At 53.3% G+C, this 15,448-nt stretch overlaps 2 protein-coding genes across 2 annotated transcripts; one reads left to right on the top strand and one right to left on the bottom strand.

Annotated features, from left to right (window-relative positions):
- The first annotated feature begins 674 nt into the window (after window positions 1-674).
- On the top strand, window positions 675-6,709 carry SLC35B2 (solute carrier family 35 member B2). Its single transcript, XM_056487668.1, has 4 exons — window positions 675-1,203; window positions 2,732-2,925; window positions 3,211-3,371; window positions 4,595-6,709. Exons 1-4 carry the CDS (start codon window positions 1,184-1,186, stop codon window positions 5,531-5,533), a joined length of 1,314 nt encoding a protein of 437 aa, XP_056343643.1. The 5' UTR covers window positions 675-1,183; the 3' UTR covers window positions 5,534-6,709.
- A 1,850-nt stretch (window positions 6,710-8,559) lies between these two features.
- Window positions 8,560-15,355, bottom strand: HSP90AB1 (heat shock protein 90 alpha family class B member 1). Its single transcript, XM_056487660.1, has 12 exons — window positions 15,282-15,355; window positions 15,031-15,177; window positions 14,648-14,854; window positions 14,200-14,359; window positions 13,877-14,010; window positions 13,111-13,422; window positions 12,507-12,672; window positions 12,128-12,318; window positions 11,708-11,855; window positions 11,206-11,474; window positions 10,452-10,785; window positions 8,560-9,139 (listed from the first exon to the last, which is right to left on the bottom strand). The coding sequence occupies exons 2-12, from the start codon at window positions 15,175-15,177 to the stop codon at window positions 9,030-9,032; spliced, it is 2,178 nt and encodes a 725-aa protein (XP_056343635.1). The 5' UTR covers window positions 15,282-15,355; the 3' UTR covers window positions 8,560-9,029.
- Window positions 15,356-15,448: the final 93 nt, after the last annotated feature.

The raw sequence follows: 15,448 nt of genomic DNA, 5'->3' as shown, positions 1-15,448 counted from the left end.
GCGATCCCGCGATCGCGGCCCCGCCCCGCCGCCGCGGTCCCTCCGGAGCGGCAGGGGCGCTGTGGGCGCCGAGCGCGCCCGCCGGGCGGGGGTTCCGCCGCCGCGCCGGGAGCGGAGCGAGGGGAGCCGGCCGGACCGGGCCGGGCCGGGCCGCAGGTGGGTACCGAGCCCAGGGCGGGCGAAGCCGGAGGGCGGGCGAAGGCGGAGGGCGGGCCGGGCCGCGGGCGGCAGCTGCCCCGCTCGGCGAGGGCGGGCGAAGCTCGCTGCGAACGTGGCCGCCGGGCAGGGAGGCGGCGCCGGGACCACGCTCGCCCCGCAGCCGGCCGGGCGCCGCCTCTCCCGCCGGAGCCTCGGGCAGAGCAGCTCCGGAGCGGCAAGCGCAGGGCTGTCCCCTGCCCGCAGCCCCGCTTCGGAGGGGAGCGGCGGCCCTGTGCCTCTCTCTGCTCGTGGCCCCGGGGGGACAGTGGCGGGCACCCCCTGAGACCCGGGTGCCTGCAGGGACAGGGACAGGCAGCAGACACGAGATCCCGAGATGTTACTGTGGACTCGTCGGCTCCAGGCTTGCGTTTGAGCTCAGCCCGTCCAGGCGCTGGAGGCGCGCTCAGGAGTATCGGGGCTGCTTGTTCAGAGCCGGGACCCAAATTGCGCGTCCCAGGCAGGGGGCCCGGTGCCAGTCCGGCTCTGAAGCGGCGCGTTGAGCGCGGCCCTCGCAGTGCCCAGGGGAGCTCGGCCGCCTCTGCTGTCTCGGCTCCTGGGCTGCCTCGCAGACTGAGGCTCCTTTCATGCCTCTGCATGCCGCCTGCTCAGCCCCCCCGCTTTCTACCTGTAACACTGGCGTCCCTGTTCCTTCCCAGCCTCGGCAGAGAGGGCAGGGCCTGCTGCACTGAGTCAGCTCTCGGGGCCTGGGAATTGCTAGCGCAGGCATAGAGAGCCATTGTCCCTCCATGGCCTCCTCTTCACGGTGGCTGTGGGAGAGCGGGGCTGGTTCTCCTCCCATGGCAGCGCCGCAGGAGCTGGCACGCTAACAGCAGGCGCAGTCGTGCTGAACGGAGCTTGCAGTCCCCGTCAAGTTGCAAATGTGGCAACAGACCCTGTCATTTATGTCTTACTTCTGCAAAAGTGAACAGCGTTTCTGCATCCCACCGTCAGCCAGGGTTACGTAATACGACCAACCCAGGAGCACATGTGCAGCTTCAGCCCCAGGTGAGAGCACTTAGCCCTGTTTTGGCATCCCACAGCACCTGCACAGCCTGTGATGGTGCCACTGCAGCAGGTCTTTTCTAGGGGAGCGGGGAGACAGAGGAGTAGGAAGCAGGCAAGGAAATCCACCCCTAGCCATTTGCACCTCTCTCTGGGCTGGGAATTTCTATGTCCTTTAAGTCACAGAAGGGAGATTTCTGGGTGAAGCACAGCCTCAGCTTTGGTCAGGTTATTGAACTCCCAGGGCTTTGCCACAGTAGCTGAGGATGAGAAAAGTCCCTCAGGTCTTTCCCAAGGGGACAAGAACTTGGTGGGAGTGCTTGCTTATGAAATGGCAAGGGACTTTCTTGCCTTTAAAGCCCTTAAGTTTGTAAATCTCAGAGTTTCATGTGGGGGCTACTAAAGGTCACAGCTATACAATACACCTAGGTACACTTCTAGTCAGGGCTTAAATTCCTCTGACTCATTTGTTCCTGGGGGTGGAATTAACATCTCTGTCCCTTTCAGTCACAGGAGCTTTTCTGGTGTGTGTTTATGTAGCCAACCCAGAGTGCTCTCACCTGGCCCCAAGGCAACTGGGAGGCTTTTTCCACTGAGGAAACTGGGGCAGGGATGTAGCAGGGAAACCTTCTACCTGATGCAGGAAGCTGCAGCTTGCTTTGTGAGGGGAGGATGCAGGTGGATGTAGGAAGTTCTTGCCTGGTTGCTCATTCTGTTGAATACCTGGTGCCCTGGAATATTGCAGGTTTGCCTCTTTGAGAGAGAGGACACTGAAGGGAAGAACTCCTTCAAGGACTATTCAAGCTGTTTTAAAGCTGGCAAGATCACTTCCTACAGCTCTAGCTGAAGAGTATCAGCTATACCTCATTGCATAATCATGGTAAAATCCCAACCAGACAGCTGGTAGGAAACTTCCCTTCCAGCCTTGTGTTTTGCCAAGCGGGTGATCCCTGGTAATGTCCTCTGAGCTGTGAGGAATGCCTTGGCACACTTCCAGGGCTGCACAGGGAGGTGGGGGAGGCTGGCAGCCCCAAACCGTACCTCTGCTCCACTCACCTGGTGTAGCTGGAGGGGAAAGCTCTGAATTGTTTGCTTCCAGAGGAAGGTTGCTCATTGCCACAGGCTTGAAACATGAGCTTCTAGGTAGGAGTCAATTTTTCCATTCACTGACCTTTTCCTTTTCCACCCAAAAGCTGTGCTAAAGTTTAACTTATAAAGGTGAGGTGTGAGGTGTTCCTTGCATGTGGAGTAAGAATGTAGTCAAAACCAGACGGTTACAACAGTTTTCTCTCTAATCCTGGGAATCCAAGGTTCTAAGCCCATATGTTCCAGAACAGTCACCTTTAATGGAAGCAAACATGTATGTCTGGCCTGTGCTTTTCAGCTCTGTGTGCTGCCAGCATCACTGTTGTCGCTGCAGTGGGTCTGAGTGGCCGTATTACAGGTGATGAGGATCAGGCTGCATGGTGGGTATTACAGGCATGTGGAGTGGGGCTGCCCATGTACCAATAGCCTCTTTCTCTCTCTGCAGATTTTGCCTTCCCCTCGTGCTGGCTTCCCTCCCTACGATGGCTACAGGTGAAGAGATCGCCCCTGCCCTGCAGGACTCGTGGGGGGACTTCTGGCTCTTCCGTTTCTTTGTGAATGCTGCTGGCTATGCAAGTATTGTGGTACCGGGCTTCCTCCTCATCCAGTACTTCAAGAGAAGGAACTACTTGGAGACAGGTAGGAGCGGGAGCTTCCCTTCCACATCCTGCATCCCTTGGAGCTCTCTGCCCCGCCTCTGTCTACCCCACTCAGGTTGTTTCCCCAGCCTGCATTGTCAGGCTTGAGCTGTTCACAGAGCTGTGTCCCAGTGCTGTCCAGCTGCTATCCTGAAACAAATTTCTCTGAGGCCCCCATGCCAGCAGATCTGGAGGCTAGTGAGGAGGGAGGCTTCACCTCTCAAGCTGGTGCAGCATGGCCCAGGCTTTGGTTAATTGTGTCTCCACCTTCTCTTACCCTGTTCAGGCCGAGGCATTTGCTTCCCTGTCATCAAATCGTGTGTGTTTGGCTCTGAGGTGAAGTCTGTACATCAGGATGATGGCTCCCTGCCACCCCGAGCAGAACCCACAGAGTCCTCCACGGCCCGACAGGTCTTCAAGCTGCTCTTCTGTGCTGCTGGTCTACAGGTAGGAGTCCTGTGCATGTTTGGCTGTCCCATTCTGGAAGGAGGAAGTGGCCAGTGGGTTAGGGACTGTCAGTTCCTTGAAGACCAAGGATGCAATGCTGTCCTTGATCAAGGCTGGGTTGGAGGCTGGGACAGTCCACCTCTAAGGGCTGTGGAGCTCCAATTAGCTTTTGTCATTTGGGTTGGACCATGCTGTCTGATCAGTCCTCTAGAACCTCTGAAAATTCTGTGATTCAGCAGATTAAGGCTGCTTTTGTTCTGGCCCTGATATCAGATCAGCAGATAGTTTGAACTCTCTTTTCTCCCAGGCTCTTACTGTCTGGGGCTGATGCATTCTGCCTTGATAGATTGAATTTGAATACTGGAGAGAAAATACTTAATTCAGCTACAGATAAACAGGAATTTAAAATCTTAGATTCCCCAAGTCTCAGCTACAGCCTGGGCATCATTGGGTAGGGCAACGTTTTTGGTCTGTGAGGATGAAAAATAGCAATGTGGGCACTGAGATAGAAAAACCCAGGTGTCCTGCAGCCAGCAAACGACTCACTGTATGGCCTACTCCCCCAGCCCATTCAGACTTGCTGTGAGCCACTGAATTCTTCCATCTCTCTGTGTCTTAGTTTCTTAGGAGACGTGTGATGAGAGGAAGTCTGTGTTACTTCTATGAGGGGCTTGGTTTTGTTGCAACGAAAGTAGTGATGACAACCAGGACAGTCATCATCCCTCGTGGACAATTTTTCGTGCTGGTTTTGAAACTAGAATTGATTTGGATGTAAAAACCAGGCCTAGGGAGCTGGAAGTGAAAACCAGTGCAGAGGCAACTGGGAAAACTGCCAGAACCTGCCGCAGGGAGCTGGCACCAAAACCACAGCTATAAAGTAATCAGTATCAGTAATGTTCCCTGATTCGGTCAGTCTGGTTCCACAGGCTTAAAGTAGCTCAAAGTATAACTGCTCACTTTCACCAGGATGTTTGCATTGTGGGCTTTTCTCCCCTGTACACTGAGCAGGTGTGGTTTGGAACAGGATGTTCCTGGTTGTAACCACATGGGACAAGGGGTTCCCTCAGACGGGTGGAGTGGGAGGTGGTCCCGTCTCCCGGCGTCTCAGGGAAGCACTGCCATGCAGAGGATGAGACAACATTGGGGAAAGCAAGGATCTCCTGGGGACTGTTCTTCCTGTTGCTGTGGGTCCTGACTCTCCCTGTGCTCCTGCTGCTTTGCAGGCTTCCTACCTCACATGGGGTGTCCTCCAGGAGCGTGTGATGACGAGAACATACGGTGCCACTGAAACAGACCCTGGTGAGAAGTTCAAGGACTCCCAGTTCCTCGTGTTCATGAACCGCATCCTGGCCTTCACAGTGGCTGGTCTGTACTGTGCCCTGACCAAGCAGCCACGCCACGGGGCTCCTATGTACAAATACTCCTTTGCCTCCCTCTCCAACATCCTCAGCAGCTGGTGTCAGTATGAGGCGCTCAAATACATCAGTTTCCCCACCCAAGTGCTGGCCAAGGCCTCCAAAGTGATCCCAGTGATGATGATGGGCAAACTGGTGTCACGCAAGAGTTACGAGTACTGGGAGTACCTGACTGCAGCCCTCATCTCCGTGGGGGTCAGCATGTTCCTGCTCTCCAGCGGTCCTAACAGGACGGTGTCCACTGTCACCACTTTCTCTGGCATAGTGCTCCTGGCTGGCTACATCATCTTTGACAGCTTCACCTCCAACTGGCAGGACGCTCTCTTCACCTACAAGATGTCTCCTGTGCAGATGATGTTTGGTGTCAACGTCTTCTCCTGCCTTTTCACCGTGGGCTCGCTGCTGGAGCAGGGTGCCTTGCTGGAGTCGCTGCGCTTCATGGCTCGCCACTCGGAGTTCACCGCCCACGCCGTGCTGCTCTCCGTGTGCTCTGCCTGCGGCCAGCTCTTCATCTTCTACACCATCAACCAGTTCGGGGCGGCCGTCTTCACCATCATCATGACGCTGCGCCAGGCCTTTGCCATCCTCCTCTCCTGCCTCATCTACGGGCACACGGTCACTGTTGTGGGTGGGCTGGGCGTGGCCGTGGTGTTCGTGGCCCTCTTTCTGCGTGTCTACGCCCGCAGCCGCATGAAGAAGCGCAGCAAGAAGCTCCCGCCGGGGGACACCCCTGTACAAAAGGTCTAAGGAAGCTGAGGCCATGGCATTTCAGCCATGCCCGCTGTCCTGCCTCCACTTGAGGGTATTTGCTTGATTTCTGAGAACCTGCTGAGGAGAAGAGTGGGGTATGGATAGGCAGGACCAGTGACTCAGTTTTCCACCTGCTTTTCCTGGGACAGGGGCTGGAACAAGCCCAGGAAATGCTCTGGGCTGATGCAGCTCCAAACCTTTCCATTTGCCTTAATAGGTTAAAGACTTACAGCCAAGGCACAGGCCTGGGGGCACACCAGCATGGGGCTGCTGGTACTCCTGCCCCACCTCTGTCTTGTGGCTTCTCCCCAAAGTCAGTGATGAACAAGGGAACTCCTCCCTGGCACTGTCTTGCCTTTGGCTAATGTTCCTCCAGTTCTGTTAGTATTACAGAGCTTGGCAGGAGGAAAGGGCAAGTAAAACACTAGGTTTCTTTTTGAAACACCTCTGAGAGAGGCAAGGTCATCAAAGGGTGCGGAGTGCTCTTCCTCCATTCCAGGAGGGGCTCTGGGTACTACAGGCACAGCCAAGGGAAGGACTCCCAGCCTGTCCTACCCCAGGCCTGGGATCTGCTCTGGGAGGGCACTGCAATGGAAGCCAGTACCTCCCAGTTTGGTTTTATGAATTCTTTGCCCCTGCTCCAGGACACTTTTCTTTGCTCCCTGCACTCAGCCCAGGCTGATTTTTATGCAGTACCTGAGCTGGACAGTTCCCAAGGCTTGCCAAGTCCTTCAAGGTTGCTTTTTGGTTACATCTGCTGATGGTACAGGCCAAAGGCTGCGCTGCCCAGAAGCCCCAGCACCACCTTGGGGTCCTTCAGTGCCATGGTTTCTGGGCTTTGCAGCTGCCATTCAGACAAGCACAAACAACCCCTCATTTTCCTGCCACCTGGAGGCACTAGCCCTGGTTTTCCCAGGGGCTGGCCAGTCTGTGCCTGGAGGGTTGGGATATGGGGCAGAGCCCGCTTGCGGTGCCTTGTTCCTGCTCCACAGACAGCAGGGGATGGAGCACTGAAAGCTGTTCTTCCCCAGAAGCCTGGGTTTTATTGGATAATCCTTTTCTCATCAACACAACCTGACTGACAAACCAGCAGGTTTTGGTACTTTTGCAAGGCAACTTTTTTTCTCTTTTTATTTTATTAAATTAAAAATATGCTGCATATAGTGCCATAGACGTAAATGTGGGAGTTTTTTTGGTTGGTTGGGGCTTTTTTTCCACGTACCCTGGAAGCAGGGGGAGGAGATTTCCAGCTCTTCCTGCAGCACTAGACTCTCTGGGGCAGCAAAGTTGTCTTTACAAATACAGGTGCCTCTCTGTATTTGCCAAGGCTGGTATCAACCAGGCCTGGAGATCCTTGCACACAGAGCTGGGGAGCACAGCTGTGCGAGGTTTGGAATGTTGCTTATGCTGGTGGGCTGGTGAAGGAGCCATTAGCCTGAGCCTGGTTTGGCTTCTAGGTTCCCTGCATAGTGCAACTTAAGCAATTCCCAGTGGGTGTAGCTACCTAGAGGTGATACAGAGGCCTGCTGAGTACCTGCCAGCCAGGGCCAATGGTGCTGTAACACTTTGTGGGGGTGTACTGCAGCAGCCAGAGACAGGAGAGGCTTCAGCTGTGGATGATCCATCCTGCTGGGACATGTGGGAGCTCTGGTGAAAAAATGTAGGTGAGGGCAAGTCTGGGGTCAGAGACAGGACAGGGGCCTAAGACAGCTAGGGAAAGGGGACACTCAGGTGAGGATTACAGAAGAAACAGAGGAGAGTAGGGACAGTAGCTGAGCCTGGAGGGGTACCAGAGCTGGTGCTGAGCACAGCCCAGGCTTCAGAGCACTTGGTTCTCCAGCAGTTTTATCTGTGCTCCTTTTCTAGTTCTGAGCTTTTAGAGGTGCCTGTGCAACCTCACAGCTTTTCATCCTGCCCTACAAATTTGCCCAAATGTCTGTACCCACCATCTGCTGACTGAAAATGGAATGTGATTTCCTTTGATTAAAAACAAACAACAAAAACTGACATTGCCAGGTTAGGAATGAGATACAGAGATACTTTCTAATTCAACTGTAGATTTATACAAAAAATTAGTGGAAAAAGAAATTCCACAACATTAACTTAACTTTTATCAATTCAGTATTTGGCAACACCTTCCTATCCAGAGAGAAATCCTACTTTTAAATAATTTGCTTGCTCAGCTCCACCACTGCCCTAGCAGGCTGCACCCACACAGCTGCCACACTGGCAGCAGGCAGTGTCTTGGTGTGCAGCAAGGGATTCCAGCAGGCTCTGCCTCCCTGTTGAAGATGGATGCTGGCTAAAGCCCATTCTATTTTGTGCCTGCAGCAGTCGGCATGTGGGCAGCAAGAGAACTTAATGCTGGTGTCACTTTTCTCTGACAAACCCCAAGGGCCACTGTGGCCAGGGGTGACAGACCTCAGAGTGTGAGCTCAGTGCAAGGGCCAGCTCAATCAGAGGTGATGTCCCAGGCTTGTCATCTAGGACACAGATGGAAAGAAGCCAGATACGGCCCAACACCCAATGGCTGCAGAAGGCCAGAAAGGGCAGGCTGGAGGTGGGAGGAAAGGAGTTGAGTCTTTGGCCCAACAGCTGAAGAGGGGCAGCTTGACTACAGTCCTGAGCTGTTACTCCAGTGCTTCACACTGCAAAGAAACAGGCAGATGGCTCTTCCACTGTCCTGTCCCAGAGGTGCTCAGATCAAACCAGCCAGCAGCAGCACAGGTACAGGCCCTAGCACAGCTTACCCAGCTGACCCACACAGATTGGAAGTTTGCTCCCAGGCTGGAGGGCATGCAGCACTCCAGGTGGACAACTTCTGCTCATTGGAGATGACCCCACCTGCACAGCAGGTCAGGTGTTCCTTCCACCCTCTTCATCTTGCCAGGGCATGGAACATATAAAGATCACCTAAAGCAGGGCTCAGAAAAGCAGTCAGAGCACAAGAGAGTCTAATGCCCTCAGGCACAGGCTGAGACGTTTTTCTCAGAGTTAGGCATGAAACACAAGGGACCCTGCCATGTAAATCATCAATTCTTTAATTCCAGTAGAACAAAAAAACAGAAAAATAATCAAACAAAACCCAGCCAAAATACATTATGATGTCCTGGGGTTTCAGGGAGGCAGCAGTTCAGAGGAAGGGCTCTCCCACCCCAATGGAATAAGGACAGTGTTTGATGCCTACTGGTAACATGGGACACTCCATGAGGGGAGGGAGGAGAAGCCTGATGCCTTCTCACACCTCTGCTCCCCATCAGCTGTTCCTACACAAGCAGAAAGACACAGAACAGACAGGCCTCGGGCTACCTGAATCACAACTAACAAACAGGGAATCATGCCCTCCTGCACCCTGCCAAAAACAACCCCAACCAAACAGTGCCAAAAGAATAGCCACCACCAAGAAGTCAGTAGCAGCTGGTGGGAGCAGACTATCTTCTAAGCAGACATGATAGAGCAGAGGTCTGGCAGGTGAAGGAAGAACCTTCCTCTTCTAGTCTACCTCTTCCATGCGGGATGTATCTTCATCTCCCTCCAGAGGGGGCATTTCCTCAGGGACAGCTGCACTGGGCTCCTCTGCTGTAATCTCATCTTCATCAATGCCTAGCAGAGGGGAGGAAAGGAAAAAAAGGCCTTCAAATGACACCTGATCCCAGATGTACAGCCTCTCCTAGAATAAACCTGGCTCCTGCCCCTAGCCTGAGGAATGGGGCTATTAGCATCCAATAGTTTACAGAATCATAGAATATTCTGATTTGGAAGGGACTCACAAGGATCACTGAAGTCAGCTCCTGGCTCTACACAGACAGCCCGAAGAATCACACCATGTGCTTCAGAGTGTTGTCCAGACATTCCTTAAAACGCTGGCAGGCCTGGTGCTGTGATCACTTCCTTGGGGAGTCTGTAGCTTGGCCAACCACTCTCTGGGTAAGAAACCTTTTCCTGATACCCAGCTTAAACCCCTCCTGACAAAGCTTCATGACATTCCCTCAGGTGCTGTCACTGGTCATCAGAGAAAAGATACCAAGGCAGGCCCCTCTGCTTCCCCTGATGAGGAAGCTGTACACTGCAACGAGGTCACCCCTCAGTCTCCTTTCCTCCATGCTGAAAACTAATAAATGAAACTTGGTACAAGTTACTGTCAACCGCAGCACTAATGCTGAATCAGCAGCATCTTCCCAGTAACATCTACACCAGCATATGGATACTACCTGTACCATTAGAGTGCACTTCTTAGCCAGGTAGAGATTAACTACAAAAGGTTTGTCACCCAGCACCACAAAAACTGGAGTTGAAGCCAGGAGAATGTGGTTTGATTTCTCTAAAGAAAAATGAAGTAAATCTAGTCAAGTCACAACTAAAGTAGTTGCAAGACTCGAGCTCATCAGCTTTCAACACTGCAGGTTGCTGTTTCAGTATACACTGAACAGAAAATTGTACTATCACACAGTCCCCTTACTGCAATTTGACTAATAGAAGATCCTACTCCTACTGAGACTAGGCAGCACAGAGTTACTAACTCAGTTGTGCCAAGCCACAGCACCTTCTGATTTACATTTTAGCTGAACAGTGAATTTGGAGGAAAAGGCTGTGTACAAGCACAAGCTGTTTAACCAGATGGGTCACATCACCCATGACAGACTTTTCACATTTACTCTGAAGGAACAAAAAGCCTCAGCTTGTCATCTGAACATCCTGGTGGTGGCTCCTGGTGATGTAGTGGGTGGGGCAGTCTACACAGAGTCCTGAGCCCTCCTGAAGTACCTTGTTCCAGATTTACACTTTCTCCTGCCACTTCAGCACATGAAAGCAGCATGGCTCCCTGACTGGCCTCCTCCTGCCCCAAGACACTAGCCTGACCAGTTAACCTGCTTTGAGGCCTGCTGCAGGCTAGAGAAGCTGCATGGATACTCACCAAGCCCAAGTTTGATCATCCTGTAGATGCGGTTGGAGTGGGTCTGGGGATCTTCCAGGGAGAAACCAGAGGACAGCAGTGCAGTCTCGAAGAGTAGCACCACCAGATCTTTAACAGCTTTGTCGTTCTTGTCAGCATCAGCCTTCTGGCGAAGGGTTTCCACAATGGGGTGGTCAGGGTTGATCTCCAGGTGCTTCTTGGCCATCATGTAGCCCATGGTAGAGTTGTCCCGCAGTGCCTGAGCCTTCATGATGCGCTCCATGTTGGCTGTCCAGCCATAGGTGCTGGTGACAATGCAGCAGGGAGACGAGACCAGTCGGTTGGAGATGGTGACCTGCCAATGTAGCCAAGGGTTAGCTGAGCAAGGCCCCCCATAAGCCCCAGCCACAGCACATTACAGCCCAAGTCTTTGCCCCTGGCTCACCTGGGGACACCCCAAAGCAAGCAGAGATGCTCCAGGACTGCTTTGACTAATTTGCACAGACTAATTTGGACAGCTCAGCTAGCACTTAGAGCACCCAGTGCATGTTTCCCACACTTACCCTCTCCCATTAATGCACGTATTTGGGTCAGTGCCCCTCGCCTGCAGCCTGGCTGCTTAGAGCAAGATGGTGCATGCTGGGACCTCCAGTCTCCTTTAGCGGCTCCTCTGCAGGACATGAGAGGCATGCATTGAGCGGGGACCCTCACCTGCAGCACGGAGGACCCAGCCCTCCTCCCTCCAGCCCAGGGCGAAACTCCCTGCCCATCTCACCTTCTCCACCTTCTTGTCCAGAATTTCCTTCATAAGTTTGCAGAGGTTCTCAAACTTGGCCTTGCTCTCCTCCATCTTTTTTTTCTCTTCCTCGTCCTCAGGCAGCTCCAGCCCCTCTTTGGTGACTGATACCAGGGTCTTGCCATCAAACTCCTTGAGCTGCTGCACACAATACTCATCGATGGGCTCTGTCATGTACACCACCTCAAAGCCACGCTTCCGCACACGCTCCACAAAGGCTGAGTTAGCAACCTGCTCCTTACTCTCCCCTGTGTTTGTGGAGGATAGAAATGAAACATCACCAAGAGCTGAGAGCTGGTTACAGCAGGACAACCACCAGCACTGACTTGGGAACCCTAACATTAAACTGGCAACAGCCAGGGTTCTAGGCCTGGTGACCCAGCCCCCAGGAATGAGTTGTATTTCAGCAGAGTTTTAAATCAGGGTTCACATGCAGGTTTACCACCTCTACCTTGCTAGGCTCAGAGGAGCTCTGGCTCACCTGTAATGTAGTAGATACTCTTCTGATTCTCCTTCATACGAGACACGTACTCAGAGAGCGAAGTCGCCTCATCGCCTGACTGGGACGTGTGGTACCGCAGCAGCTCCGAAAGGCGCTTTCGGTTGGTGGAGTCCTCATGGATACCCAACTGCAGGTGGAAGACATGCATCAAGTCTCCAGGATAGGATTTGGATGCATCTGGCCACCCTTGAGGCACAGCCATCTACCCAGCTCCTGATCATCTGAGTGTTTGGCCTAGGGCAGCCAGAGGGGACAGGTGCCCACAATGGCACTCCAAGGCAAGACCCACTCCCTTTATCCCAACATCCATGCAGGAGGCACAGCACAGGAACAAGATTGCTCCTCAGGCAGATGGGTCATGGGCCTTTCCCTCCACCAGTTGTACAGGGCCCAACTCACCTTCAGATTCTTGGAAAAGGCCTCGTAAAATTTCTTGTAATTCTCTTTGTCTTCTGCCAGCTCGGAAAAGAGCTCCAAGCATTTCTTCACAATGTTTTTGCGGATCACTTTGAGGATCTTGCTCTGCTGGAGCATCTCACGAGAAATGTTCAGAGGAAGGTCCTCCGAGTCCACAACACCCCGGATGAAGTCTGCGTAGAGGGAATGAAAACAGGTGTCAGGTTAAGGATTCTGAGCTTCAACACAGAAAGAAAAGAGCTAAAACTGCTATGCACACACACCAGCTAGCACCTCACCCAGTCCCTTTGTACTGGAAGTGGTACCACAGGCTGTGGGGATCCCAGCTCTGCACTGGGAGGCTGAGAAAGGGGGCTCTTACTTAGGTATTCAGGGATGAGCTCATCACAGCTGTCCATGATGAAGACCCGCCTCACATACAGCTTAATGTTGTTCTTCTTCTTCTTGTTCTCAAAGAGGTCAAAAGGGGCACGACGTGGGATGAAAAGCAGGGCCCTGAACTCCAGCTGCCCTTCCACAGAGAAGTGCTGTGGACCCAAGCAAAAAACAAACCAGCTGCTGGGGTGCTTCACTTCTCCTTTCCCCAGCTCCCACACTAGGGAGGCTGAACTGCCATGCCTCAGCACTGGGGTGGGCAAGGAGGCACAGCGTCATCTCTAGCATCCAAGCAGCTTGTACTTCCCCCTGCTCAGGCACACTATCCTCTATGTGCCAAGGTTCTCTGGCATACAGCAGGCTTGGACAGAGAAGTCAGTGGTTCTGTGAAACCCCACATCCTCCTGTCTTGCTTACAGACTGGCACTACCAATCCTTCGATTGCATGAGAGTCACAGTGCAGGTTTGCTCTATCACCAAGTGGCCTGAGAGTGCTCAGTCCCACAGAAGCACAACCATGTGGTGACTCTGGATAAGGGCTGGAGAGGCCCTCTGCCTCTCTCTGGAAGGCAGGGTAGCCCAGCACCCACCTTGACAGCCAAGTGGTCCTCCCAGTCATTGGTGAGGCTCTTGTAGAACTCGCCATACTCTTCCTGGGTGATGTCGTCAGGGTTGCGGGTCCAAATTGGTTTAGTCTTGTTCAGCTCCTCGTGGTCGATATATTTCTCCTTGATTTTCTTGGTCTTTTTCTTCTTGCCTTTGTCTCCCTCCTCCTCCTCATCAGAGCCCACATCCTCGATTTTGGGTTTCTCTTCATCTTTGGACACTGACTCTTCCTCCTTCTCATCCTTCTCCTCCTCTGCTTCATCATCACTGATCTCTTTCTCACGTTCTTTTTCCAGCTGAGGCAAAAGAAACAAGCAATAGTCAGGTTTAGCCCCAAGTAACCATGAATCCTTTTGCTCCAGATGAGAAAAATAGTGTCCTCCAAGACCAAACAAATCAAAGCTCTTGGAACCAGTCCTCAAAAGTCCCACATCATGCAACCAAAAGCTGTGTCTGAGAAGAACAAGTGGCAGGAAACCCTCCTTTTTCCATGGCTGATTTAACATGATCTTCAGCTGCAGAGACCAAAGAATTTAGTGTGGCTGGATACCCACCTCCTTCGCTTCCAGTAAGCCCCCAGCCTCAAATCACCGTTGGCCACGGAAGCTGAGAATACCACTGCTCAGTACCCAGCATCCAGGAACTACAGAAGGGATCATACACTGGGTCTCTTCTGTGCTCCTGTTTCTAACACCACCCACCCCTGCCTCCAGCTTTCCAGCTGGTCCCCACAGTTCCTTCCTTACGTACATAGAGCGTGATGGGATAGCCGATGAACTGGGAGTGCTTCTTCACCACCTCTTTCACACGACGCTCCTCCAAGTACTCAGTCTGGTCCTCCTTCAAGTACAGGATCACTTTGGTGCCACGTCCAATGGGCTCACCTGCAGCATGGGAAGTGGAACATTAGTATTTCAGAGCAGACAGCAAGGGTGACCAGCACCTCAAGCCTAAATGTTACATGCGACCCAGCATTAACCAGTGTGACTGACAGTGCAGCACAGCCCTAGGGAGCACCAGCAAAAGGGGTGCTGTGGCAGGAAAACATGCTTGGTTTTTTCTACAATACGCACCATGGTCAGTTCGGACAGTGAACGAGCCTCCAGCTGATGACTCCCAAGCATACTGCTCATCATCATTGTGCTTGGTAATGACAACCACCTTCTCAGCCACCAGATAGGCAGAATAGAAACCCACACCAAACTGCCCGATCATGGAGATGTCTGCGCCAGCCTGTGAAAGCAGAGAGCACCTGCTGAGATCAGTGCGGAGATAGAAAATATCTGTGACGGATTCACAGCAGCAAAGAACTGGGTCAAGCACACTGAGAAAAACATACAAGTGCCAACAGGCAACCAGCTCTACCCTCAGCTCCTCCCTGGTGGAGGAAGTACACTTGGGTGGGCCAACAGCTCCCATGACAAACAAGGCCTTTTTATTATTTAATTATTATTATTTGTACATTCAGCGCCAGCCTGTGACCCAGACCCCAGGGAACCCATGCAGCCAAAGACACCCCACCTGCAGGGCTTCCATGAAGGCTTTGGTCCCAGATTTGGCAATGGTGCCCAGGTTGTTGATGAGGTCTGCTTTTGTCATCCCAATGCCAGTGTCCACCAGGGTCAGCGTGCGGTCCCGAGGGTTGGGGATGATGTCAATTTTCAGGTCTTTCCCACTGTCCAGCTTTGAGGGGTCGGTCAGGCTCTCATAGCGGATCTTATCCAGGGCCTGGGGAGAGAGGATGCTCGACGCGGCCTCCCTACTGGACAGCCTCCTCCACCCCTCCCCTGCACAATCCTTCCCGGAGAGCCGGGAATCGGCCTCTCCCCGGGCACCCCCGGAAGGACACCAGCCCCACCCCGAGCCCCCGGCACAGGAAGGAGCCCGCTCCCGCCCGGGCTCACGTCGGAGGCGTTGGAGATGAGCTCCCGCAGGAAGATCTCCTTATTGGAATAGAAGGTGTTGATAATGAGCGACATGAGCTGGGCGATCTCCGCCTGGAAGGCGAAGGTCTCCGCATCTTCCTCCTCGTGTTGTACTTTCTCAGGCATCTACAAGGCAAACACAGGCCTATTTCAGCGCACTTTCAGGCTATAAGAACCAGGGAGGGAGTGGTGGGTGCATCAGGCCCAGCTCGCCTCTCTCCCGTGCGTACCGTCTCGGGCGTGAGGGACCGGCGAAAGGCGCATACACCGCGCCGGCTGCTTTTTATAGGCACGGAGCGGGGAGGGCGCCTCACGGCACATTGTATCCTTCCGCCTTAAAGCGGTCTTGGTCAGAGAACTACAGATGGATGGCGCATGGGAGGTATCGCCGTTGCCC

This window comes from Oenanthe melanoleuca, chromosome 3, assembly GCF_029582105.1.
Source record: "Oenanthe melanoleuca isolate GR-GAL-2019-014 chromosome 3, OMel1.0, whole genome shotgun sequence".
Classification (NCBI taxonomy): Eukaryota; Metazoa; Chordata; class Aves; order Passeriformes; family Muscicapidae; genus Oenanthe; species Oenanthe melanoleuca.
The sequence above is the reverse complement of the archived record's forward strand: the minus strand, read 5'-3'. Positions and strand labels throughout refer to the sequence as shown.

Bases quoted from the DNA above. Each gene is read 5' to 3' on its own strand.
- SLC35B2 (XM_056487668.1), top strand. From the start codon at position 1,184: ATGTGCAGCTTCAGCCCCAG. The intron at 1,204-2,731 runs GTGAGAGCACTT...CTCTCTCTGCAG, and splicing joins ATGTGCAGCTTCAGCCCCAG to ATTTTGCCTTCCCCTCGTGC. The intron at 2,926-3,210 runs GTAGGAGCGGGA...TACCCTGTTCAG, and splicing joins AAGGAACTACTTGGAGACAG to GCCGAGGCATTTGCTTCCCT.
- HSP90AB1 (XM_056487660.1), bottom strand. From the start codon at position 15,177: ATGCCTGAGAAAGTACAACACGAGGAGGAAGATGCGGAGACCTTCGCC. The intron at 11,856-12,127 runs GTGAGTTGGGCC...TTCCACCTGCAG, and splicing joins CCTTTTCCAAGAATCTGAAG to TTGGGTATCCATGAGGACTC. The intron at 9,140-10,451 runs GTGAGTATCCAT...CCCCTCTGCTAG, and splicing joins GATGATCAAACTTGGGCTTG to GCATTGATGAAGATGAGATT.